At 38.4% G+C, this 25,958-nt stretch overlaps 1 protein-coding gene and 1 long non-coding RNA gene across 2 annotated transcripts; one reads left to right on the forward strand and one right to left on the reverse strand.

Moving 5' to 3' along the window:
* Window positions 1-2,892: 2,892 nt before the first annotated feature.
* calcoco1b (calcium binding and coiled-coil domain 1b) lies at window positions 2,893-13,963 on the reverse strand. Its single transcript, XM_072666211.1, has 14 exons — window positions 13,876-13,963; window positions 12,785-12,961; window positions 12,575-12,677; window positions 11,458-11,666; window positions 10,956-11,168; window positions 10,560-10,708; window positions 10,006-10,075; window positions 9,401-9,655; window positions 8,571-8,696; window positions 7,816-7,878; window positions 7,629-7,713; window positions 6,673-6,845; window positions 6,502-6,590; window positions 2,893-4,188 (listed from the first exon to the last, which is right to left on the reverse strand). The coding sequence occupies exons 2-14, from the start codon at window positions 12,914-12,916 to the stop codon at window positions 4,161-4,163; spliced, it is 1,695 nt and encodes a 564-aa protein (XP_072522312.1). The 5' UTR covers window positions 12,917-12,961; window positions 13,876-13,963; the 3' UTR covers window positions 2,893-4,160.
* On the forward strand, window positions 4,272-14,854 carry LOC140543179 (uncharacterized). The gene is made up of 3 exons (XR_011978169.1): window positions 4,272-4,357; window positions 11,539-11,692; window positions 13,881-14,854. It is a non-coding gene; the product is annotated as an uncharacterized lncRNA (long non-coding RNA).
* Window positions 14,855-25,958: the final 11,104 nt, after the last annotated feature.

Genomic DNA, 25,958 nt, shown 5'->3' on the forward strand with positions numbered 1-25,958 from the left:
AATGACCTCATATATCTGACCCGGGCGAGGCGTGTTACCATGGGAACGAGATTGCGGCCAGGGGCGTAAAGAAGCAGGGCCGTATATTTTATTCCCCTGTTTTATGCGTCTCCATCTTCATTTATATTTGATCTGCTTTCAGCTGCCTGAAATTAGATGTTCTGGAGGCTGGTGAGGGGGCGGTGGAGGGGGGTGGTGTTACACATTCAGGATGCAAAAGAGAAGCAAGGTGCTGAGAGACAAAGCTACGCTACTCTTTTGTTCCTGAAACTCAACCATTTTCACACTCTTCGTTTTCTGATTGAGGAAACATGCGAAAGGGAAAGCTCTTTACTTTCCAACCTGATCTCTATCTGCTGAAGTACCGTGGAGAATACTATTGATGCCTTTCTCCGAATTTAGAAAAGAACAAAACAAAACTATTGACTCAAAACACATGTATAATGGAATCCTTTGGCCAGCTGCTAAACATCTTCCCACTGGCTTCTTTTAAAAGTGTGTTTTGAGTCAATGGGTTTTCTATTATCTGTCTCAGTTAGGGGTGCTGGAATTGTGGACCAATCCAGATATTCAATATTGTTATTGTGCATTTCTATGCATCTCTATGAATGGAGATATATAAACATTTCTACAGAGCTGGGACTGAATCCACCTGCATCAGCATTACAGACAAACAGAACATGCATTAGTTCCAAATGCAGTAAAATTAAGAAAAATGCAAAAGAAAAATGCAGATGTTTTAGTTAACTTAAATGTTCTGTTCTTCTGGAGTCCAGTAAACCCATCAGCACCTACCAGCTTTAGATAGTAGACACACCTAAATGTCTGGCGATGCCTTATTAAGGTTCTCCACTGGTCCTGATAGTCAAGGTTGATCACTGGTTATACTAGTCAATGTTATCCACTGGTTCTGATAGTTAAGGTTGACCACTAGTTGTGGTAGTCAGTGTTTTCCACTGGTTCTGATAGTCAGTGTTGGTCACTGGTTATACTAGTCAAAGTTCTCTAGTGATTCTGATAGTAAAGGTTGATCACTGGTTATACTAGTCAATGTTATCCACTGGTTCTGATATTTAAGGTTGACCACTAGTTGTGGTAGTCAATGTTTTCCACTAGTTCTGATAGTCAAGGTTCATCACTGGTTCTGAAAGTCAAGGTTCTCCACTGGTTCTGATAGTTAAGGTTGATCACTGGTTATACTAGTCAAAGTTCTCTAGTGATTCTGATAGTAAAGGTTCATCACTGGTTATACTAGTCAATGTTCTGTACTGGTTCTGAAAGCCAAAGTTCTCCACTGGTTCTGAAAGTCAAGGTTCTCCACTGGTGCTATTAGTCAAAGTTCTTCTCTGGTTCCGATAGTCAATGTTCATCACAAACCATGTTATGTAGGCAGCCTGATGGTGAGGTTGACATGTGCTGTTGTGCTTACTGAACTCCAGAAGAGCAGAGTGTCTATGACTATGTCTGCAGTCCGTCTGATCTTCCTCCTAATGATATTCAGTGGAATCATTCCCAGTCGATCACATGCAGCTGAAGAATTAAACAGTTTAAAGCAAACAGAAATTAAAATGCTGAAGATAAAATACTGTAAAGCTGTTTTGCTGAGAAAGCAATAACAGAGGTGTTTACCAGGTCACTGAAAAAGGACGAAGGGGAAAGAGGAGAGAGAAAGGGATGGAGAGATAAAAGAGAGAGGGAACGAGCTGTGGACACCGGAGTCTTCCCACCCCTTCTCCATTTCTAATTAAAAGTGTAGAGGGAGCGGCGGGCTATTAATCCTGCTCCCAGCCTTCAGCTAAGGGTTTAGAGCTGGCTGTAAAAGCAGGCATGCATTACCATCAGCTTCATAATGAGAAAGAAGGGAGTGGCGGGCAGGAGGGCGTAAGATTGGCGGCCTATAGCGGGGTGTCTGTCGTCTGAGGGTGAGACGCAAGAAGAAAGAAAAGTTTAATACAGAGAAAAAAAATGTGTGAATAATCGAATTAAATAAATCTTCAAAGAAAGAATAAGAGCTGAGAACGACAGGAAGGAGGAATTTCAATTCAGTTCATACTTTACTATAAATATGCCATGAGGGGGTGAGCTACAATAGCAGAACCCAGCAAACATGGTTCTGCCGTGACAACCTATTGTTTCTATGTTCTAAAATACTTGAAGTCTTCTATTTTAGCTCTAAGTCTCCTCTAGTGTTAAAAGAACTTACATGCATTTAATTTCAATGCTGCTTTTAAACTGCCTTTACTAGCTTTACCACAGGACCACCTTCATTACATGGACAAAAATATTGGGACACCTGCTCAACCATTGTTCCTTCTGAAATCAAGGATATTAAAGGTTTATTACACTTTTGTTGGAGTAACTGTCTCTACTGTCCAAGGAAGAAGATGTTGATTTTGGAGGAGCATTGCTGTTATATTTTTTTATTTTTTAAAAAGTGGAATTTCTCTAATTTCTGGGCAAGTTCTGCTGCTGAAGTCAACATTTATGATGTTGATATCTGGCTCCTCAAAAAGGTCATCTAACAGACCTCTGAGTTATTGACTGAGTTCTTACAGCCATCCGATTGTATCATAAGAACATGTTAAACAGGTCTGAAACTAAGAGCTGGTACAGCCTGGACTTACCTGGTTCCACATGTAGTCAAGTCCCATGGAACAGGATTGCTAGATTCTGGCTATTTTGATTTATTGATTATTGTTAGTGATGACTTTGTGAAGTGACTCTTATTTTGATTTCATTTGAATATTGGCTGAAATATTGAAATATATTCTTTATATATAACATTAATTTGCACCTAAAAATGGCTCTTCTATGCCACTGCCTCATTGCCTCATTTAATAGAGGTGCCAAAAAGGAAATCTGACACAATCTCATACAAAAAATAACACAGAGTTCAATAAATAAACAGCATTTTATTGAAGAGATTTTCTCTTCCTGTGTGCAAATAATCAAAGTAAACACTGCATACACAAATCTGTTACACTTCAAAGCCTTTTCAGACACAGTCCACTCATTTCTAACAGACTGTCTTCCTTTTAACTTGTCTAGCACCACAAATATAACTGCCTCAAGTAGGTATGTGGTTCTGTCCTTTTGTTATTGCCTCACATAAAAAAAGGTGCCAGCAATGGATTTTTTGCACAATTCCAACATGTTGTGAGGCAGTTTGTATGCTTTTTTAACATGACTTTTCTTTCCCATCTGCTTTCCTTGGTTTTGCATGGTCTGTAACTCATGGCTTAATTTAATATTCACTAGCTGACTAGAAGTTTCACCATGTGCCAAAGATCATAGAGGTACGTCTACATTCCTATGGACAGTCCTCATCCTTGACTCTTAAGTTAATCTAAGAAAGACTCTTAAGTTAAGAAATACTCCCCAGAGACCAACTGGGATGTAAGGTGTAAATACCAGGTAAGAGATTACTTAAACCTTTAGAAGGTTTACACTCACCAATCCCTTTTTAACATGAAACTGTAAGGAGCTAAAACTTGATTTTATGGCATTGCTCAAAGAACCCGTTGTGGTAGGGGTGTAACAATGCATCAGACTATTACAAAGACATAACAATGCGCGTTGAGGTGAACAAGCATTGGCTTAATTGACACCCCAGTTCAGCACGATCAGGTCAGGTCATGCTCCACACTCCTCCCACCTCCCAGCAGTAGTTTCATTGGTTAACAAGCTGGTTAACTACAGTCATCATTTTTCTTTATTTAAATTTTGTCAAAACATTTGTGAACCCAGTATCGTGAATCAGATCAAATCATGGTCTGAGCGTATCGTTACACCTATATTTTGCCACCTTTTTAAAAAAAACAGTAAGAACAAAGATGTTGAAGTGTTCAGTCCTGAACTAGACAACTTTAACCAAACAGTGAATTCCTCAGCACTTATCTTCATATGTTTACCTTCATGAAGCTTTTAAATTTAGTTACTCCTGCTCACTTCAACACCGTCACCTACACACTCACACAATAAAAAACACACACCCATCACTCCCAGCATTAGATACCTCCACTAGACACCTCACTAACTAGGAAACAAGGCAGCTTGCAGAGTTGTGTTTGGGCACATTACACTTAGCTCAAGCACATGATGTGGCATGGGATGTAAACAAGTAGCATCAGGTTCTCCTTCCTCCGCTCTATTCCTGTGCGTCACCACAAGGGGAAATCAGCGAGATCACTGTGGGGAAGGCAAACAGGGACTGAATGAGGCCACGGGGCAGTCATCTGAGCCGCTTGTATGAAAGCCAGAGGCACGCGAGAGGGGAGCGTTCATGGGAACACTGCACTTGAGTAATATTCCATAATTCTGAGAGCACTTGGCTGGAGCTTCAGCCCAACTCCTTTCTGTGAGTGGTTGCTTTTCCATGTTATAAAAATACTTCAGCGGCTTTGCAATTGCAGGGGAGTCGTTTTCAAGGACTAAGTGCGTTCATGCTTCGAGCTTCATAAAAGAGTTGATAATACATGGAAATGTTAGGCCACAGAAACAGCAGAGGAGAGCCTTCATCTTCTGCCAGCCTCTCGATTGGTCAGAAGGTCTTGAACTTTGGAGGGGGAAGCTGTATGGTTTTTACTGGCCACTTAAATATTGGGTCACAAAGTTAAGAAAGTATTTTAACTTTACTGCATCACCTAGATTAAGACCTTGATCCCTGGGTTTATTTTTATCTTATTTTTTATCTTTTAATTCTAATTTTAAGACCTAATCCCTTGAACCCTTAGGTTTTTTTTTTTGCAGTTTTAGTTTTAAGACTGATTATTTAGTAATCATTCTAGATTATTTTAGATACTATCAAGTAATCAGTAACTGCTATGAAGCTAATTTGGGAATGTGTTATTAAGGTGCTGGGGGGTTTAGGGGGTTTAGGGGCCAATTTAGGTTTTAAAGGCAAAAACAAGGAAATCAGACAGAAAAGGACGTTTCCTTGAAATAACAGATGCAATTTAGTCTCTCATTTTTTTTATATATTTTAAAAGTAAAAATGAATGATTAATGATTTCCAAACTGGCTGCTTTTAAGGTAATTGGCAATTTAGGTAATTATTGTCTTTACAATGATCGAATTCAAGTTATATTAACACACTGTCCTGAAAAACTTTGCCAGGATGTTTTGGATGCAATAAGGAACCTTGCAATTTTCTGCAACAGCAATTGTTTTAGGAGAACCAGCAGTTTTCACCATGTGGCTAAGAGCATGTGTAGACTGATTATGTAAACATTTCATACAAACATCTAGAAATAACGCTTAAAAAAAAGCTTAATGAGAGACCTGGGGGCATTCTCAGTTTAACCATATAACTTAAGCACTGAGTTATTCTGTCCAGTTGGAGCAGCTGAGGTACATTCCCTATGTCATTTGAGGATGTGGAATGAGGTGTTGGGCCTTTAGAATTTAAGGGCTAATTTAGGTTTTGAATGGTTCATAGATTTTCATAGTATCTAATTGTCCTGTCCTTTTAAAGTGCATTGTTCCTAAAAATCTCATTTACTCTACTGAGAAACTGAGCTTTTATTCCAGCACACAAATCAAACCAGTGTTTGCCTGGATGTTAGGGTTCAAGAGAGGCTAGCATAGCTGTCCTCACTCTCTCAGAGTGGGTAGGATGGCCCTTCCTCTCCCCTAGTCACTTAGCAGAATGTTAGCCAACACAGGCGTCATTTAGCTGACGTAACTGAACTGGCAGGTGGCCATGCTGTCTAATAACAACACATTAGCGGCAGAGTAAAATGATGTGCTGCGTCATGTGTCTCAGAGGGAGCGCAGGGATTTTCACTGAAGTTTCAAAACATTGTGTGTTTTCATGGTGAATGTGTGTGATATCTGAGGTGTGTGTAGAAATTCCAGAATTTAATCCTTTATTATTTGAAACTCCTCTTGGTGGCGTAATAGAGCACCGTTTAGAAGCAAATCAGCTTCAGCTCACAGTGAGAGCTAGCCAGCTTCCAAACATGGTGGAGGTAGTTTCAGACTCTGCTACTGTAACTAAGACTCTTACCACCCCTCCATACACACCTACTGTTTTGCACCCAGATAAATCAGTAGATGTGATGGTGGGTCAGTAGGAGTGTACTGTAGATGTGATGGTGGGTCAGTAGGAGTGTACTGTAGATGTGATGGTGGGTCAGGAGTGTACTGTAGATGTGATGGTGGGTCAGTCAGGAGTGTACTGTAGATGTGATGGTGGGTCAGGAGTGTACTGTAGATGTGATGGTGGGTCAGTCAGGAGTGTACTGTAGATGTGATTATGGGTCAGTCAGGAGTGTACTGTAGATGTGATTATGGATCAGGAGTGTACTGTAGATGTGATGGTGGGTCAGGAGTGTACTGTAGATGTGATGGTGGGTCAGGAGTGTACTGTAGAAGTGATGGCAATACAATCTAGTTGAGTTTGATGGGGCTGAGATCTGCTGTTCTACTTTCTGGTGTAAAATAAAGCTGAAGCATGGTCAACCGACCACAGTTCCTGTCATTGGAGTTCATCATATTTACCTTGGTATGTGCCCCTTGATGTTAGACAGGATCAGTGACTTGTCCTTGTTGGCATTTGGATCAGGCTGGACTCCCACAGTAACTGGCTCCTTGTTTAAAACAAAGTCCAATACAGTATAAGCTCCAAACCAAACAAAACGATAACCGTACTAAAGGTTTTACATCTCTTACCATGTCTGTGTCCTTTCTGAAATGCTCTGCTGACCCAAGTTCACTGTCCTCCTCAGTCTGAGCCTGGTTCTCCTCATCATTCTCTTTGTGGACCAGAGATTGAACTTCAAGGGCCTCCTCTAGATCAGTATGGCCAGATGTCTCTAAGGCTGATGGTGTGCTGTCAATGTTGACTAAGGAACAATGTAAGAATTAACAATCAGTTGATCCATCCAGGCTCCGCCCACAAATGTGTTCTATAGCAGCGACTGTTGTGAGATTGAACAGGCTTAACAGAAGGCTTGTAAAAATGCCATCAAACCTAATGAGGAACTGTGGCTCTATTTTGGGCCAAGGCAAATTTGCAGTTTCCAACCTTCCATGCTCCAGCTCTGCACACTCTAATCAAAAATGGTTCCATATAGTCCTAAAAACGGTTACTCTTGGTGCCAAACTATGTTCAAAAGATTCTGTAAAAATCTGCAGTACCAGTTTACCAAGCCAGGAACCAAGTAAGTATTTAAATGGTTCTATCTGAACCATTGTCTTTACTAAAGAACCCTTGTAGAACCCTCTTTTCTTTAAGAGTGCAGAAGAGTATTAAAAATGGAAATCCAGCATTATGTAAAGACTCTAAACACAGATCACTACATTTTCTTATTAACTTTTAATATGTTTAACCAGTTTCTGTAAACTTGTCCTACCTCATAACAGCTGCTGTGAAAAAAAAGCAATTAAGGGAGGGGCCTATTCTGTTTTTACTACAGTGAGAAACTACCCAACTACTCAGCCAATGCAGCATCATCTGTTAGCATGATAATAATATTAATAATAATAATAATAATAAGCTTACACATGCATCTCAGTGGTATACAGAATTTATCCATTATTAAAAAACATTTCTATTAGATATTCCTTTAAAATATCATTCATCTACTGAATGTTTTTGTTCTCTAGCTTTAAAAAGCGTGACTGACGTGTTGTGGATGCAGCTTCGGCCCATTTGGCATCAGCCTCCCTTTCCATTCGCAGCTGCAGAACGCGAATGTGATCCAAGAGCTCCTGCATTCAAATAAACAAACACACACTCAGCATGAACACATTCACTTAGCTGGTAAGAAGAGTGCACTAGCTGTCTGGTTCAGAAATTCACAAAAGATGTACCTGTTTCTCCAGCTGCTGCTGTTCCCTCTCCTTCTGTATGGCTCTGAGACTCGCCCTCAGCTCCTGAGGGTATTAGAGAAATTAGACTAATAATTAGAAAAATTATTCAATTGTGCCTCCATTCTTTAGTAGTAGGTTATTTATAGCCTTGCTGTGTATTTATGTTTGTGTTGCTAGTGCCAGACGTTATGAGTTACAGGCATAAAATTAGTAAAATTGTAACGATATTATATATTATAGAGCATAGGTCAGATTTACAGCAAACCTGTTCAGTATATGTAACCAATCATATACTATACATGTCTACTACTGTATGTTTACCTCTCTTATTCAGTTAAGTGCAGCATTTTTTGCAGGGTATTTTTAAGCAAGTGTTTTTATTTTATGTTGTACGCAATACAGAACATACCATTATAGACAGATAGTGAACAGCATGCTGTAATTGGACACAATCTGTGTATACCACAGGGCATAGAAAGGGCATTTAATTCCCAAAACACACACTTGTTTGTTTGTGATTGACACAAGGTATCAGAAAACACGTGTATTTAATAGCAGTGTTAGCTGCTAGGCCTATTTTAGTCTTTATTATGCAAGAGCATGTCCAACGTTTTTTTTTCATGACTCATGACTCTGCCTGATACACGACCCAGCTGTGAGTTGGACTCAGAGCGCTATGATGAGTGCCTAATTATAGGCCTGTACACACACACATACACACTTGCACAAACATGCACAAACACACAGATATTTACCCGGTTGCAGTCTTTCTCATTTCCAAGCTCCACCTCCAGTTTCTCTCGCTCTGTTCGTTCTTCTTGGAGCCACTCTTCCTTTTTCTGAAGCTCTCGGCTCAACTTCTGGAGCCGGTCCTTATCCAGCTGTTGGAGCAGAGAATGAATGCTTCCAGTCACACTAGCCAAGGGCCACAGCACCCAGGCTTCCAATAAATGCATAAATAACTGACAAAATGAACTTTTTACACTGGCAGCCAAAAAAAGGTGCTCAATTGCTTCAAATGGTAACGGTTGTGTAGGTTCTCAAACTGATCTAAGCAGACTGCTGTCCACACACCTCCTACACGGTTGGGTTAGCCACACGTGTCCCAATGCTCTCACTGAGGCTTAAATCTGCTGATCTGGTGTGTTTCCATGACCATATTTCACCTAGACCTACTTACTCCCGAGCCCACTCCATCACTGGAGGAGCGCTGTGGGGGTTTGCACTGTCTTGCTGTTCAGATTGTCAATCCTTCAAATACATCCAGGACAGTGTATCACAGTGTATCTTATAGACTGCCAGTGTATGAGGAACCCATGTGATGAAGCATAATGACATAAAAACAAGAAAGTAAATACAAAAATAAAATAATACGTTGAATAGTCCTATAATGTTTTTTAACAATAAAAGGAGAAATTTTAGATATTTAGACTAAATTTCAGAGATTTCATTTTTTGCAGTACAAAACAAAGCTTATTTTTGTTGCATCTAAAAAAAAATCAAACAAAATTAAACAACAATTAACAAAAACCCCTGAAGGTGTGCAGTGTCTTGAGATGTGTCTACATAAATCGTCCTCCCTCACCTCAGCGTTCTGCCTCAAACTCTCTCTTTCCTGGGACCAGGCAGCTTGCCCCTCACGGAGAGCCAGGTTGGCCTGAGAAAGCTGCAGGGTCATCTGAGCCGCCTGCAGCCTGACCTGATGAAGCTCTGCGTGGCTGTGGCTCTGCAGGGCTCCGAGTTCACTCAGGTCTCTCCTCAGGGCCTCTGTGCTCCGTTCACTGGCCTCCAGGCGCTCCTGTAGGGTCCGCAGCTCTTCTTGAGCCTGTTTACTCTCTGTCTGATTTAAAAGACAAACAATGGGACTATGAGGCCATTTCACACTATAAAGCAGTTCTTTTTTTTTTTTTATGTAACAATCATTTATCTTAAGATGGACCCACATTTTACCTGCCACTCACCTGTTTATTAACTAGCTACAAACTAAATAACATGACTCTTACCTGCTGGGTACAGATGTAAATATTAATCAAAGTATAGTCAGCTGGAAATGAAAGTATGTTGGAGAACAGCGTCAAATATATAAAATGTCACTGTTGAGTTAAGTTAAGTTAAGTTAAGTTAAGTTGAGTTGAGTTGAGTTGAGTTGAGTGGCCTAAAAGTACACATTCAGTGTTTTTCACAATTCACCTGCAGGTTCTTCCTTTCATCCTCTTCATCCCTCCGTTGTGTCGTCATCTTTTTGACTCTCTCTTTCACCCTGAAGGCAGTAAAATTAAGTTACTATCCTCTTTTGTAACCAGTTTCCTCTTTTCCAGGCGAATACAGATGTAATAATGTGGAGTAAAAATGTCAAATTAGCAGATTTTCCTTAGGATGAGAACACTAATACCATAAGAGCGTCCACTTTACTGGAAACACCTTCTTTGTATGGATGTTTAATGGCCACTGTATCAGGTGCTCCTGTACCACTTTGTAGGTACCAAATGCTGCCAGCTTGTAATGTAGAAGGGGTGTCCACAAACATTTGGACATATAGTGTATTTGTGGTGCTTTAAAACTTCAAATGAAGAGTTTCATCCCCCATAACTGTGTGTGGAAATGTGTATATGCCATTGTAAAGGCCTCCCCCCTGGCATACGTCTGGCGTCGGAAATGGGTGGGTTGCACTGGTGCATTAGATGGTTGCTAAGGTGCTTAAGCAATCGTACAGATGATCTACAAAATGTAAAGGTTGAACCTACCTGTCCAGTTCTGCATCTGTCTCTTGCTTCTGTTGAGTCAGATTGAGCAAATCTTCCTCGAGATCTTTGATTCTCTGGTGGTTTTCAGCTCGTTCAGCTAACAGGCCACTGAGCTCCACAGAGATATTCTCATTAGACTTCAGCGTATCCTGGGAATGAAGGCATTTGGGGGGGGGGAATATGAGCTGATTAAATTATTATTATACATTATTATTATTATTATTATTATTACATTTATTATTATTATTTTCTTTACTGTACTGTCATTTTATGTACATTTTATTTAGTTCCAAATTAGTTGACTATTTTTATATATTGCAAAAAGTATATTTGATAAATATGCTTAAAATACTTTTCAGAGGCGATACACAACAAGGTTTCACGTCTTCTAAGTACCTTCTGCTTTTCTTCCATCCTCTCAATTTTCTCCAGACTACATCTCAGGCTGTTCCTCAGTTCCTCAATCTCATTCCTCATCTCCACCCTCTCTTTCTCAAAATCCTTTGCGGCTGTCTCGTTTCTCTCCTTGTGCTTCTCTGCTTCCTCAGTGTTCACATCAAGCTTCTTCTGTAGCTGTTTCAGCTCTTGCTGACATGCTTCCAGATGACTCTGTTGAAGAGAAAAGTGGAGGCACGGCACCGACCAATTCAAAATCCAAAATCATGACCTAACTAACACTCTTGTGAATGTGATTGTGAATGCAATCACATTCTAACAGCAGTGCTACTCAAAATCTAGTAGAAAGTCTTCTTCTCTGGACAGTAGAGACAGTTACTCCAACAAAAGCAGGAGAAACTCTATTAATACCCTTGATTTCAGAAGGAACAGTGAATGTGCATATTTTTGGTGTCCCAATACTTTTGTCCTTATAGTATATGTATGTACAGTGTGGCCTGACCTGAAGTATCTGTGCTTTGGGGACCACCAGAAGTAAGTCATCTCCCTCATTCTCTTCCCCTACGTTCTTCTCCTCCTCCAGGGTCACCAGCTCATCTAAAGGCCTTGGTGCACAGAAGCTGAACTGGGGGCTCACTGCACAGATCTCCCCCAACTCATCTATGTACACGAACTGGAATGCTGTCCCACCAGGACTGGGCAGATAAGCCGCTAAAAGAGAAAGAGAAAGAGAGGAAGTACGTCATGGTATTTTAATATTATGTTTTTCAATATTGTATGGATTCTCCAAAAACACAGTATTGATTATTAATGAATTGTTTAAATGTAAAGATGGATGTCAGACAGTGGTTCATTTAGTGTTGTGTTTAAACCCCCACCACTAGAGGGCAGAATCTTCAGATTCCACTTCCTTCTAAAAAGTTAACTTTTCTTTTACTCAGATTTAATGAACATGATGGTGCTTTTTTGTATCATGACAGATTTCATAAAATTTCTGATTTAAACAATTTCTCTATATTTTTTAATATATAAAATATATTCTTAAAATATATTGTTTTGCGGACAGTATCACAATATAGTGCAATGTTTTGAATCATAACCTAATCGTATTTACAGTTTCTTATCATTGATCAGTAGCCATAATGCTAGCCATGCTACCCCAGAGCTGTAGAACATGTATAGAACTGGTATAAAACCAAAGAGACTGGTTTGCTGATATGAATCCAAATATGGAAAATAAATATATAGGCAAGTATTTCTTTATATGTAAGATACATTTGAAATATATAATTTAATTTCAAAATGTATGTCAAACAATTGCACTACATTTACATTTTTATTTACGTGTATTTCTGTGTGGGTCTGGTCAGTCAAAAATGAAGGATGTTGCCACATGAATGTTTACAAACATTACAAATATGATTTTTTAGCCATTTAGCTCCATTCAGTCCAATCCAATGAGGACTCAGGGGCGCCCTCTATTGTTTTTCATCTTTTGGTTATAATAGAAGGTACAGGAAATGGCTATTTTTTCATGAACTGGTTATTTGTATGTTATTTAAAATTAATGTTGAGAAACCTGTGACCCCAGATGTTTGGCCTGAGCTTGAGAAACATACGTTGAAAGATGACACTGCAGTTCACATTTGTGCCAGCCGTATAGCTGTCTGGAGAAAGAGCCCAGGCAAAAGTGTAGTAGTCTCTCACTGAAGTCCATCCCACCTACAAAACAAACAAATGTGAATTGGGAAAAAAGGGGGATACATATACTTTCCAGAACCAGTCTCTGGTTCTGCTGGTACGTCACTGCACTCCTGTTCTGGAGTTACCTTGAAAATGCCTATCCAATCACGACCACTCCACTTGTGGTGGCTGCTTATAGTATAGCGACATTCCACCCTGGTTTGAGGGAAGTAGGTTTGGCCTAGATTTCTGAACTTCACCCTCCAAGGCTTTTCCATGACCACAGGTGCCACTTCTTTGAGTCGGAGTTGAAGATGGCGGTTCTGTCATGGAAATCAAACAGCTGATGAAACGTGATCTCCGGTTCAGATCAATGCAAGACATAAGAAACACATATTTTAGCATTTTAAGCCAAACAGCAAAACACTGGAAGTTTAAAAAGTGAATGACAATAACTGTGTGAAAGTGGAAGATGTAGGTCGTCCTGTTTGTGCTGAAGCCTCAACTATATTTAGCTGCTTTCCAATGAACCCTTCAAGAAGAGTTTGGTGCTATTAGATTTCTGAGTGTTGTGAAATGACATTAGAGAGGGTGGCAATAACAGTCTTGGGATGTTTACTCAGTAAAAGTCTGTAAGCTGTGATGGAGCAGGATGTACTTGATCATCTGACCTATGATAATGAATATGCAAACAACCACAATTTAGTTATTTACATATTTTACTGTAATACATCTATTCTGTATGCTAACATAGAATTGAAATTGTTAATCCATGGTTTATGGGTTATTGTCACTGTCGCCCAGTCATCTTGTATCTCCATTTTATTGACAATCTGAATCTGGCAGTTGATCTTAATATGATTGAGGAATGGAGCAATAGAAATCCTCCAAAATGGCTTAGAATAAGATATTTTTATTTTTATTTTTCATTGACAGTTCTTTCTTTCTTGGTGATCCAAGGTTTTTACATGACTTATAAAACATATTCAACTAATTTATTTATATTTATATACTAAACTAGATGAGAAAATGTATATGATTTTATTTAAATGTGTGCAAATTCAAGTATTGCCAAACTGTTTATATTCACAAACTGTGGCTCAACACATTTTACAAATATAGCAATAACAAAATATCTGACAATTAAATAGTAATAATTTCATCAGTCTAAAGCGTGTGTACACTGGGTGATGAATTACTAGAAGTCAGTTAAACTAACAGTGAGGACTTTTCTTACCTCAGATTGAATCCAAACACTTCAGCTCTGAGCTCCAGCTCTGGATCCAGGTTTATCCTGTCAGTCTTCAGACCCCTCTGTTCTGTATTGGGACACGGTCTGACTGAGGCAGACCCCCTCCTTTATCAAGGGTGTCACTTTCTACAACAATAACAAACCAACATTCATCCTACTACAACTTCCTCACTGTTGAATCATGGGAAACTGAGTCTGATAGAGTTCCTTGTGGACAGATCTCTGGTTTTGTCCTTAATTCTGCAGAATTCGTTATTGAATAGTTTTAGACCCAGACTAATCAGCTGCCTGATTCTGTAGTCTATGCATTGTTATCGATCTGTGTGTGATAATTGCAGGATTAATCTGGCTTTGGTAAGTTTTCTGTTCTTTTGTTGTTTTTGATACAAATGCAGAACACAGAAGTGAACACTAGATGGCAGTGTACTTTAAAGCAGCTGTTACAGTGTGGACCATTCAAAGCTGCTTGGTGTATTTGTAGACATATGTTTCTACGTAGTTTTCTGTGCAAAGTACAACAACATTTATGTCCATATTTATAATAATACAATAATGTTATTCTAATCATAGCAGTGCAATAAAAGACTTTTTCACTATTCTCTCTGTACATCTCATCATTCATTCAAAAAATAATGGTGCTACAAGAAGTTCTTTGAGCGATGCCATAGAAGAACCACTTTTTGTTTCATAAAGAGCCATTGTTGTAATCAATGAGAATGTTTCTTTGCATCAAGAGAATGTTTTTTCACACTTCCAAATGTTCTTCACACTCACAAATCACTATGACAAACATTGTTCTTCATGGAACCAAAAGTGTTTTTTCTAGGGCACCAAAAAACTCTTTAAAAGTGTATATTACAAACTCAACAGTATAAATATAGTCCATAGTACAGGCAAAAAAGGCTTTGTTCAGGGTTATTAAAAGGATATACATTGTACACTGTAATAAAAAAAAAATTTAGCTCTAATAAATTACTTTATGTGGTAAAAAGCAATATAACTATGTATATAAAACTTTAAAAAATACTTTGAATTAAATAATAGATAAGAATAATAAGTATTTATTTGTGTTAAATAAATCAAGGTGAGATCAGGAGCTATTATTTTAGGTTGAACAGATGAACCACTTTTTTCAGTGTAAGTAAGCATACATTACTAAGCATACATTATTCTTAGTTTAGACATAAAATTAAAACTTAAAGTCAAACATTAAATCTACAAATGCATTAAAATAAATACAGAAAACGATATTCTATATGTAAACAGAAAATAGAGTATGTGTGTTTAAGCAAATCTATTTTGATTTTAACTTTATATATTAGTTTAAAATATAATTATATCAATTAACTTTGCTGCTAAAATAAAAACAACATAGACCAGTGTAGCCTATATTGTGTTGCTGGTATGCTGGCTGGCCAACCATGTACACCGGACCAACAAGCTTAAAACAGCATGCAGTTTAACTACTGACAGCGATTATGTCTTTTGTAGTATTATGAGTGTATTAATTGCATGATGATGATGATGATGATGATGATTATTATTATTATTATTATTATTATTACTATTGCATTCATTGTTCATAAATAGCTCACCAATAATATCTTTTACACCCTGCTTCAGATCTATAATGTTGTTCACCACAATTTTATTCCCATACAAGGCCACATACTTTTGTGCATATTGCTTTTCCTTATGTAATCTGCATGTTGGTGTATATTGTTTGTTTCTATCTGTAATAATGTGTACATTGTCTGTATATTATATATATATATATATATATATATATATATATATATATATATCATATAGTGTTGACTTTTATACTGTATATATTGTGTATTATATATTGTACATTGTCTGTAAATGTATGTATATTGTCTGTATATTGCATATTACCCTAGAGAGGTGCCAACAGTCAAATCCAAATGCCAACTAATCTGATTTGGGCTAACGCTTGTTATGTGGTCTAGATTGCTTATATAATATACTACACACATACCTATTTGTAAATGTAAACTGACAAACAAACTAATTCAGAATAAATACATAAATAAATACTGGCTTTGAACTGGTGGTTAAATGTAAAGTTTTAAGCCAATAGGTGATTTTTTTCCCAGATTGTTCAGGTGCACTAAAATATCTGCATTTTAAAAGTATTAGTAACCCTCCACAACTCCAGGTGAGGTGCATTCCATCTATATTAGTGAATCTATGCTACAAATGTAAAATCTTCTCAAATACAATGATTAAAATGTAAAAATGTGGTCTAATGATTGATTACCTTCTCACACAAGCAGGAAATTTCATGCAGGCACTGGGCGAGTCAGCACAGTGAAATGCTTCTGGACTGGTTTGAACACATGGAGCATTGGCTGGTGCTACAGCTGCAGGGGGAGGAGGTGATGGTGTTTTACAACAGCGAGGAGGTGCTATGTAGCAGATGGCACGAAAGGAAGAAATGCGTGTAGGGAGAAGCACTGTTTGTCCATAAAATGACGAATACTGACCGCTGGCAAGTGAGGGAGTAGAGAAGCAGGAAAAAACAAGGGCAGAGTGGGACGCTGTAGAATGCAGGAAGGTACAACAACTGGGCTAAACGTGTAGGGATGGACGGAGTGTGGAAATGATTTGGTAGTCTCAGGCCAAAGCATTCTTCTGACGTGTTCTCTTGTAAACTGAGAGCATTCTGAAGCTGTCAGACCCCCACACATAAATGTGCAAAAACTTAAACCCATCTGTATGAGTTTATTTTCACAAACTGGACAAAACAAACCATCTGTCTGGACCATGTATTAGAAAACATCTCCATACAGGCTGTCTGAAGGCTATGAGTAGATGTATTGAACCTGTCTCCAATACAACCTAAAATATCCTGATTAAACTTGTCTGTGCACCAGGACTGGAGAGCATCCTGGGATGTTTCTTATCGACAAACTGTGTGACGATTCTTTGGGGGGAACCTGGAGCAATTGCTTTAGTTGTTATGGGTCTCCTGGCTGGCGTATCCATGCCTGATTATGTGCCAAAATGTCAGAGCAATCGTGATCGAGGGTGCGATTCGGCTGTGATTGGGTCAAGGTCATTAAGGGAGACTCAAATGGGATCGGGAGAGCAGGTGGACACGGTGGGGACTGCAGCACGGGGCGTTTTTGATGAGGCTGTACGTAAAAGCTTGGCATAAATCATCTGGATGGTTGAGCGCAAGAGCAAAAAGGAAAGGAGTGATGGCATGGGTAAAAGGAGCTATGATACACCAGAGCATTGATAGCACCTCTGGATCTAAGTCATTGTAGGCCTGGATTAAAAATCCACCCTGATGAGTTTTAAGGACGAATAGTGAACACCTTGATTAAAAAACAAGTATAGATGATGCTGTGTGTAGTGAAAATCAGTCAATTCCTCCATCAAGAAGATTTCACACATTTTTATACACAGTTACTGTTTATTTACTCAATTTAACTTGCTGGAGAAGTAATGACACATTTAATATTTTGACCAATGTTAGGTCAAATTCTTCAATGCTGTATTATAACACACCCACACATTGTAAGACTGACTGCCAGGATTTGTCTAGTGTGGTAGTTGTGATACAATACAGTCCTTAGTGTCAGAATTCTCTAATTCTCTAGAGGCTGTCGACTTGTGAATGCAAATGCAGTCAACTTCCAGAGCAATTCAGAAAATGTTTTATTCACAAGCCGTGAAGCTTGCTGGTGGTCCCTGTCCGTCGGTTTTGTCTTTCAGAAAACGATTCTGAGAAGAGAGATTTCTGCCACTGCTGGTAGACCCATATGACTGTATGCTTCCATACACCTGCAGAATTAACTACTTCCTTCACACTATGGTCTTTGGCACATCCAAAAGCATCCAGTCCTTTTAGCCAATCATTAATTAATAATTAACTGCTTCGCTTTAAAGTGTTGAAACTATTTATTTATAGGAATTTCATGTACTTAGTGATAGACTTATGAACAATATGCAGTAGTGTTGGCATACTTCTATGTAACTTTAGCATTTTAATTACTTATTTACATCATAATTCAGAGAACACCGTAACATTCGGGGGAACATTGCAGAAGTGTATCTGCATTTTTCCCCATAAACAAACACAGCTTAGATGTTTGATTCAAGAGGTTTATCTACAGAGATTTATATTTGAATTCTATAACAAGAAATAATGCTTGAAACAAAAGAAACTGATGAAAAAATAAAACAAGATTAAATTAAGAATAAAAATATGAGAAATAATATACATAAAGACTATATTTAAGACATTTTGACTAACCAAGATATGTTTTTTTGCAGTGTTTTGAACGAGGAGTAGCATTACAATGATAGGGAGCAGAATCAGCATGGAGTAAAGGCAAAATGGAGGGATGAGTGAATTCTACAGGAGTAAAAATGTATGAACACGCACAGCATGCATGACGGAGGGTTGTAGAGGAGGATAGAGGATGGAGGGTGGCAGTGAGGGATGAAGGTACTTAGTATGCAAAGCTGAGCTGTCCCATCTGCTTAGTGCAGCACCGCTTGTCGTATAACTGTCGTTGGGCTGCAGGCCACGTAAAGAATGTTCTGGATTTGATGTAATTCCGCAAAATTAATGACAGCTTTATACTCGGGGGGCCAAAAGGGAATGATTAGCGTTTGATCGCCCATCTGATCCGCTCCCCTGTCCAAGATATACTGCCCAGAAAGCTTCCATCCCCTTATCCTTCTCTACCTTATTTGGGTTACTTGTTGCAAGGACATACATGTATTTTTAGAATTTACATTATAATATGATATCATATTATATATATATATATATATATACACACACACACACACACACACACACACGTATATATATATATATATATACAGCATATAATGGACGTTATGGTTGAAGTGGAGGGTGAGGTATCCTTCAGAAGATCCAGGAACGACCTGGAGATGAGAAGATCCAATTTATATATATATATATATATATATATATATATATATATACATATATATATATATATATATATATATATATATATATATATATATATATGTTTATTTATATATATATATATATATATATATATATATATATATATATATATATATATATATTTATATTTATTTATATATATATAAATTGGATCTTCTCATCTCCAGGTCGTTCCTGGATCTTCTGAAGGATATCCTGCCATTGGACATTGGACCTCACCCTCCACCTCAACCATAACGTCCATTATATAGTATCTGCTTTCTCTTTGATGGTCTATCCTAATTTATATCTTAATGCTCTCCCAGGTCATCATTTTTTAACATTTTTCTTTTGCTTTTAACCAATACCGATGCTTACTTGCCACGACATGACCACCCTGGGCCCAGTTTGCCAAAAGCATGTTAGTGCTAAGATCATCATAACTGGTAGAATGAAAGCTTTTATGAGGCTGAAAGTAATCAAATCCTTACAACAATGTACAACCACCTTAGGTTAAGGCCTTCCCAGAAAAATAGAGGCTGCAAAGTGGGGAGAAAGATTATATTATTACCCTTGACTTCAGAGAAAAGATTAGATGAGCAGGTGTCTACAAACATTTGGGCACAGTGAACAATCTGTCAACCCATATAGCACCTGTCCTCCCTAATTTTCTACAGTTACATCAATATAACCAGCAAAGAACACATGCAGTAACTCGCCAACAACTCACATTTAATACAGTTTAGAGGCTCTGAAGCTGCGTGCTGGTAACTCACCAGAACTCCAGGCCAAAACTCTACAATCATGCACTCCCATTTTATTGTCCTTCTCCATCCTCCCTCATTTCAGCAAAGCCAAAAGCACTTTACAATTGCACAATCCAGACTGGCAATTACAGAACACTATAAAGCTGTGAATAAACAGAAATATGAAAAAACAAAATGCCCAAAATGAAAAAACCCAAAATGTGGTTATAATTTCTTTTTTTTCTCAGTTTAGTCATACAGTTCTCTCAGCAGAGTATAACTACCTGTTAAAGTCTATATAACATTAAAATGAAGTCAGTGATCAGTGAGAGCGTTTACCTGTAATTAACTCTATATAACATTAGAATAAACCCAAATAAACATAAAGTCAGTGGTCAGTGAGAGTGTCTACCTGTAATTAACTCTATATAACATTAGAATAAACCCTAATAAACATAACGTCAGTGGTCAGTGAGAGAGTCTACCTGTAATTAACTCTATATAACATTAGAATAAACCCAAATACACATAAAGTCAGCGGTCAGTGAGAATGTCTACCTGTAATTACCTCTATATAACATTAGAATAACCCAAAATAAACAGAAAGTCAGTGGTCAGTGAGAGTGTCTACCTGTAATTAACTCTATATAACAGAATAAACCCAAATAAACATAAAGTCAGTGGTCAGTGAGAGTGTCTACCTGTAATTAACTATATATAACATTAGAATAAACCCACATAAACGTAAAGTCAGTGTTCAGTGAGAGTGTCTACCTGTAATTAACTCTATATAACATTAGAATAAACACAAATATTAAGTCAATGATCAGAGAGAGTGTCTACTTGTAAAATTCTATATAGCATCAGAACGAACACAAATAAATATAAAGTCATAAAGTAAGCTAGGGGAGAGTGTTTGTAGCTGTAGTCTCTCACTCCATCAGTCTGTCAGCAGTAAAATCCTCACCTTTATAGAAAGCATTAACACCCAGCTTTACTGTGTAAGAGAAATGCAATGCTGTACAAGGGTGCAGACCATGCATTCTTTTCCTTACAACAACTACACTGAATGAAGATCACTAACAGTTACACTAACACTAACACTACACTATCAATACTGTATATGCAAACCAATATGCCATAACATTAAAAACACTGCCAGATGGCATTAGTAACATTGATGATCTGGTTCCAGTGTCTCTTGTCAAGGGGTGGATCTATTAGGCAGCAAGTGAACAGCCAGTATTTGAAGGTGATGAAGGTGATGAAGCAGGAGAAATTAGCATGCATAAGAATCTGAGAGACTTTGACAAGAACCAAACTGTGATGTTCTAGATGACTGGGTCAGAACATCTCCAATACATCATGAAGGTATTAGGGGGTGTTCCTGGTATGCAGTGATCAGTACCTACCAGAAGTGCTCCAAGGAAGGACAACCAGTAAACCAGCAACAGGGTCATGGGCACCCAAGGCTCTCACTGATGCTCATGGAGGTCCCACCTCACAACTTACAGGGCTTATAGGATCTGCTGCTGGATCTGCGGTGGTTGGTGTGGCGCAACAGATAACACCACTATTGGCCAGTGAGCTACCACAGCATGTGGGAGAATGGGGTTCAATTCCCGGTGTGGGTGACTATGCTGCACTACACCAATAAGAGTCCTTGGGCCAGACTCCTAACACTACATTGGCCCACCTCTGTAATACCAGTAACCTGCTAAATGCCATAAATGTAAATGTAAATGCTGCTCACGTCTGAAGGTCTCCAAATACCACAAGACACAATCACAGATCTTGTGGAATTCATTCTTCAATGGCGAACCTACTTAATATTAGACAGGTGGTTTTATTTTGTGGCTAATCGTTGTGGATATTCCATGTGTTTTATGACTGTTTCTTCTTAATATCAGAAACCAAAAAGAAATGTTTTTGTTTTTCCAGAATGGGTGTTTTTCTTTTTCTTTTTTTTGTGCAAAATTATGACTTTATTCTCCATGAAAATGTATGAAAACATACACACATGTATATCCATGCTGTGCCATCGCCTCTAACTCTTCTTAGAAATAAGCATTTTTGGTGAGCGTGAGCTGTAAAGGAGCCGAGCGGCAGATAGGCCATAAATCTGACCGTAAAAATGCCGTGCTGTCAGTGGTGCTGTCAGCCATCAATCGCCCCGGGCCGCTCTGATGAAGGAGAAATAGGTGATAAAAAAAGCAGCATTTTAGGGAAATTATGCCCAGCCTTCCATTTGCAAAGTGCTGCAGAGGCATGGCACTAGAATTCTAATGAAAGACTGGTGCAGAGAGAGAGAAAGAGAGAGAGAGAGAGAGAGAGAGAGAGAGAGAGAGAGAGAGAGAGGCTGCAGGATAAGGCTTACACTCCTAAAAATAAAGGTGCAACAAAAGGTTCTTTCAGCCATTACATAGAAGAATCAGTTTTGCTTCCTTAATGAACCATTTTTGTAATAAAGATCTCTGAGTGTAAATAACTTTTCCGTCAACCTTCACACCTTTATTACAAACATCATAAGGGAATTACCTTCATTACAGAACCAAAACTGGTTCTTCTATGGAATCACTTGAAGAACCTTATAATTTTTAAGAGTGCATACATGGAAACAAATGGCGGGCTTGTGATGAGATGTTTTTTAAAGAATAAAGGCTGCAGAAAAATAATATCTTTTTTAAAATATCCCATTTTTAATTGTGTTACAAAAGGTTCTAACATGTTATCTGGAGACAAAGACAAAATGAGAGCATTCTGAATAATTGTGCAGATATCTGATGTGTGAACTCACTGCCTGACCTGTAATTCTTCCTATTAACTGGGTGCCATCTTTTCTAATGAACTGTAATCACATCTCTGCCTCTGGTGTAGATTCATCTAACAATGATGTAATTCAGCCTATGTGATCACGTGATCCATGCAGTGCTCTGTTTTTGGATTCTGTTGCAAGATATTTACATTTATTTGTATTTAATTTTTCGGTTTGAGAACAAATTAGGAACATCAGAGCATCAGTTTGAAACTCCTACACCCAACACATACCAGTGTCAAACCAAAACACCCAGTAATTACTATTATTGTTAACAAATAAGTGTTATATAGTTCGGCACTGATGTTTATGTGGCATTATTTTATTTTTCACTGTGACACATTTAAACGTTAAAACGTTTTTAACCTAAACACTACAGCGAACGTTCAAATATTCAGTATACATGTGATCTTGACGTTGCGGTATCTCCAGATACTTACCATGTGTTCAATTTCCTCAGTCATTCTTGGGTACTTTGCTGCCACCTACAGGCTGTCTGTGGTTACTGAGCACTGGTCTAAAATACATTCCTGGGCTTTCACTGATGAAAATCATCAATCCATCTTCTAATTCACTTCATCCTGGGTCGTAGTGGGTCATTTTCGAAATCATTGGGCTCAAGGCAGGAAAACCCCTGGACAGGGAGCTAGTCCATCATACCTAGGGGTAGCTTAGCCAGTTCTTCTAGAAAACACTGTTTATTAACTTGGGTTTGTTCACTTTAATGCTGTTTTTGGAGTTTCATGGTTTGATAATTTTTTTAGATGCTTTAATAGAATTATAAGCACCAAACCATCACCTTCACGAGCAATCTTCAGTTCCATAAATTTGGGTACATAATTGTTTGATATCCCTATGCAGTTGTTGTTTATTTAGGCTGCATTGCTTCCATTCACTCTATATAAATCAGTTCAAGTGAATATAAATCTAGTGGACCTTCAAGCTACATAACTGGACCTTAAGAATCCTGCTGTAATTTTGAGGGTACATCATACTGGTTGTACTTAATAGCAGACAATGATCCATTAAGCATTCAAAGGTTTTATAAGATAAGATAAGATAATCCTTTATTAGTCCCACAGTGGGGAAATTCACAAATTCATAAAGGAGCACTGCCTTTCCTACAGAACCCTTAAAGAACCTGTCTCCTTTTTAAAAGGATGCAGTGAAGAACCATATATAATTACAATGTATGGATTCAGTTGTTTTTTGTACAGTTAATACTGCCTGGAATTCCTTTGAAAAGAATGTAGAGAATGACTATTCTGCAATTTTCTTTGGGATCAATATAGCACTTCTATTCTGTTCTATTCTTTTTAAACCTCACAAGCAATCATTCAGGTGGTTCTTTGAATTGTTATGGTTCCATGTACAAATATCACCTTTTCTTGTTGACATACAGGGCAAACCTGAACCTGATCCTGAACTGGAAATAATCGAAACAATACATTTTCCCAATACTTCATGCCAATGCTAATGCGCTGGAGTCCGGTGCATTATATAAGCATTATATGCTGCATGCAGCCGCACTGGTAGTACAGCAGTAAAGAGCTAGGAGCACAATTTGACAGCCGGACCATAAAATGTGTCGCTCTGCGGCTCAGGCAGTTGCTCAGGCATTTTACATTGAGCAGCTGAGTTGCATTGCAGAGGCTTTCTACTAGTCAGAGTAGCTGCTGATTGCTTGTGCTTGCATGTATATATATATATATATATATATATATATATATATATATATATATATATATATACACATTAGATATATTTATGCACACATATTTGGTGCAATATTGTTAGAGGTGAACATGAGGTGGGAGATGAAGAGAGACAAAATGGGCGAGAAAGGCAGGGATTTGATGTGGTGAGAGAGATAACACATGTCCTCTGTTCTGTTCAGCTTCTCACTAGTTTTTGATAATTATTGAGAAACTATCACAAGGGCATCTGTGTGATTAGATTTTATTAGCTTGCAGCAGAGCCGAGAACTGTTCTGCCTTTATTCTGCCGCACACTAGAACCCTGTATCCTTATCAAGAACACCCCGAAATAGATCCACATCAATAGATCCTTCATCACAACTCCACAGTGAATTAGCTAAATGATTCATTCCTGAATTTCCAGCCTGTGGCACATTCTTCTCGCTTACTGTTTCCATCTGCTTGACCAGGGTTTGGTAGGGGGAGGGTGGATATATGAATGAACAGCCAGCAAAAAAAGGTGGGGGGGGATGGGTGAAGCTGGTTTGATGAGAAAATCACAGCCATGTAATACACCTCCCTAAAGCTAGGGGGCATTAGTGGACATAGAAAAGCAGGCTAGTATGGTGCACTGAATTAAATAAATAAAGAGTAGTAAAGAGCTGTTGAAATGGAGAATGCAGACTGGGCTAACACTTTGTGTGCCAGCATACGCCTATAAAAACCAATGGTGACTTCTTTAGGGTGATTCCACAGAAGAACTACAGTCTGTTGTTTTGTTTAGCAGTTTTTGCAGTACAGACTGTCACCAAGCAGCTCCATTGGGTTGGATAGGGACCCAGACTGTAAAACCAAGAGGTTAAAACCAGGTATGTGGCTGATGATGAGATGGAGTAAAACCATTGCTCTTCCTTTGATTTCCAGACTGAAATCAAAGGAAGCCCACCATGTTACACCAGTTTGGGTTTTTGGGCAAGACTCCTAAGTCTACATTCTCCTTCCTGTGTAAGTTGATCTGAATAAGGGCTTCAGCCAACTGCCATAAATTTAAATAAACAGCTGGAGAGATGTTGGGAAGGTATATAAATAAAATAAATGTCTTTCTGTAATCATTTCCAGTGTCTCATTGGAAGTTCTGCTGTGATGAGCGATATGGGCATGAATTAGCTCTTGCAGGAGCTGAAAAAAATAGTAACATAAAAAATGGAAAATGTTATATAAGTGGTTCCATAAAGTTCTTTATTGGCAAAAACATTCTTCTTTGTACTGAAAAAGGAGGGGCCCTGTTTGGTGCTACCATTTTAAACAGTTTCATTTAAAAAACCTTTAACTCTTGAACCAGGCATAGGCTCATGTATGTGTGTAAATGATTCTTTGAGTTGTCATGGTGTTCTACAGATTCAGTGCATTGATTAATGAAGATCCTGTCTTTTAAAGATTGTCCTATGGAAGCCTTTTGACCATTTGAATAGAATGTAGAATTAAGGATCTTATCCAGTGACTCTTACTGGTGTAGTTTGGTGTGCTTGTCCAGCTGAAGAATTGAAGCCTATTTGTCAGTTAGAAGGTGCTGTTGTTACCCACTATGCTACACCAATCCAACACAATGCATGCTACAGGCTCATGTTATGGGATATTAACCTCTTTAAGAGGATATTAAGACTATTGCATACCTGAGCAGTGCAATGGTTTAGGTGGTTTGGTGACTTTTGTCAATAATAAATAGTTCTGATCAGAGGAGGATGGGTCCCCCTTGTGAGTCTTGGTTCCTCCCAAGGTTTCTAACTCCAGCTCTGAGGGAGTTTTTCCTTGCCACTGTCGCCATTGGCTGCTCACTGGGGGTCTTAGAT

This window comes from Salminus brasiliensis, chromosome 21 (genome assembly GCF_030463535.1).
Source record: "Salminus brasiliensis chromosome 21, fSalBra1.hap2, whole genome shotgun sequence".
NCBI classification, from domain to species: domain Eukaryota; kingdom Metazoa; phylum Chordata; class Actinopteri; order Characiformes; family Bryconidae; genus Salminus; species Salminus brasiliensis.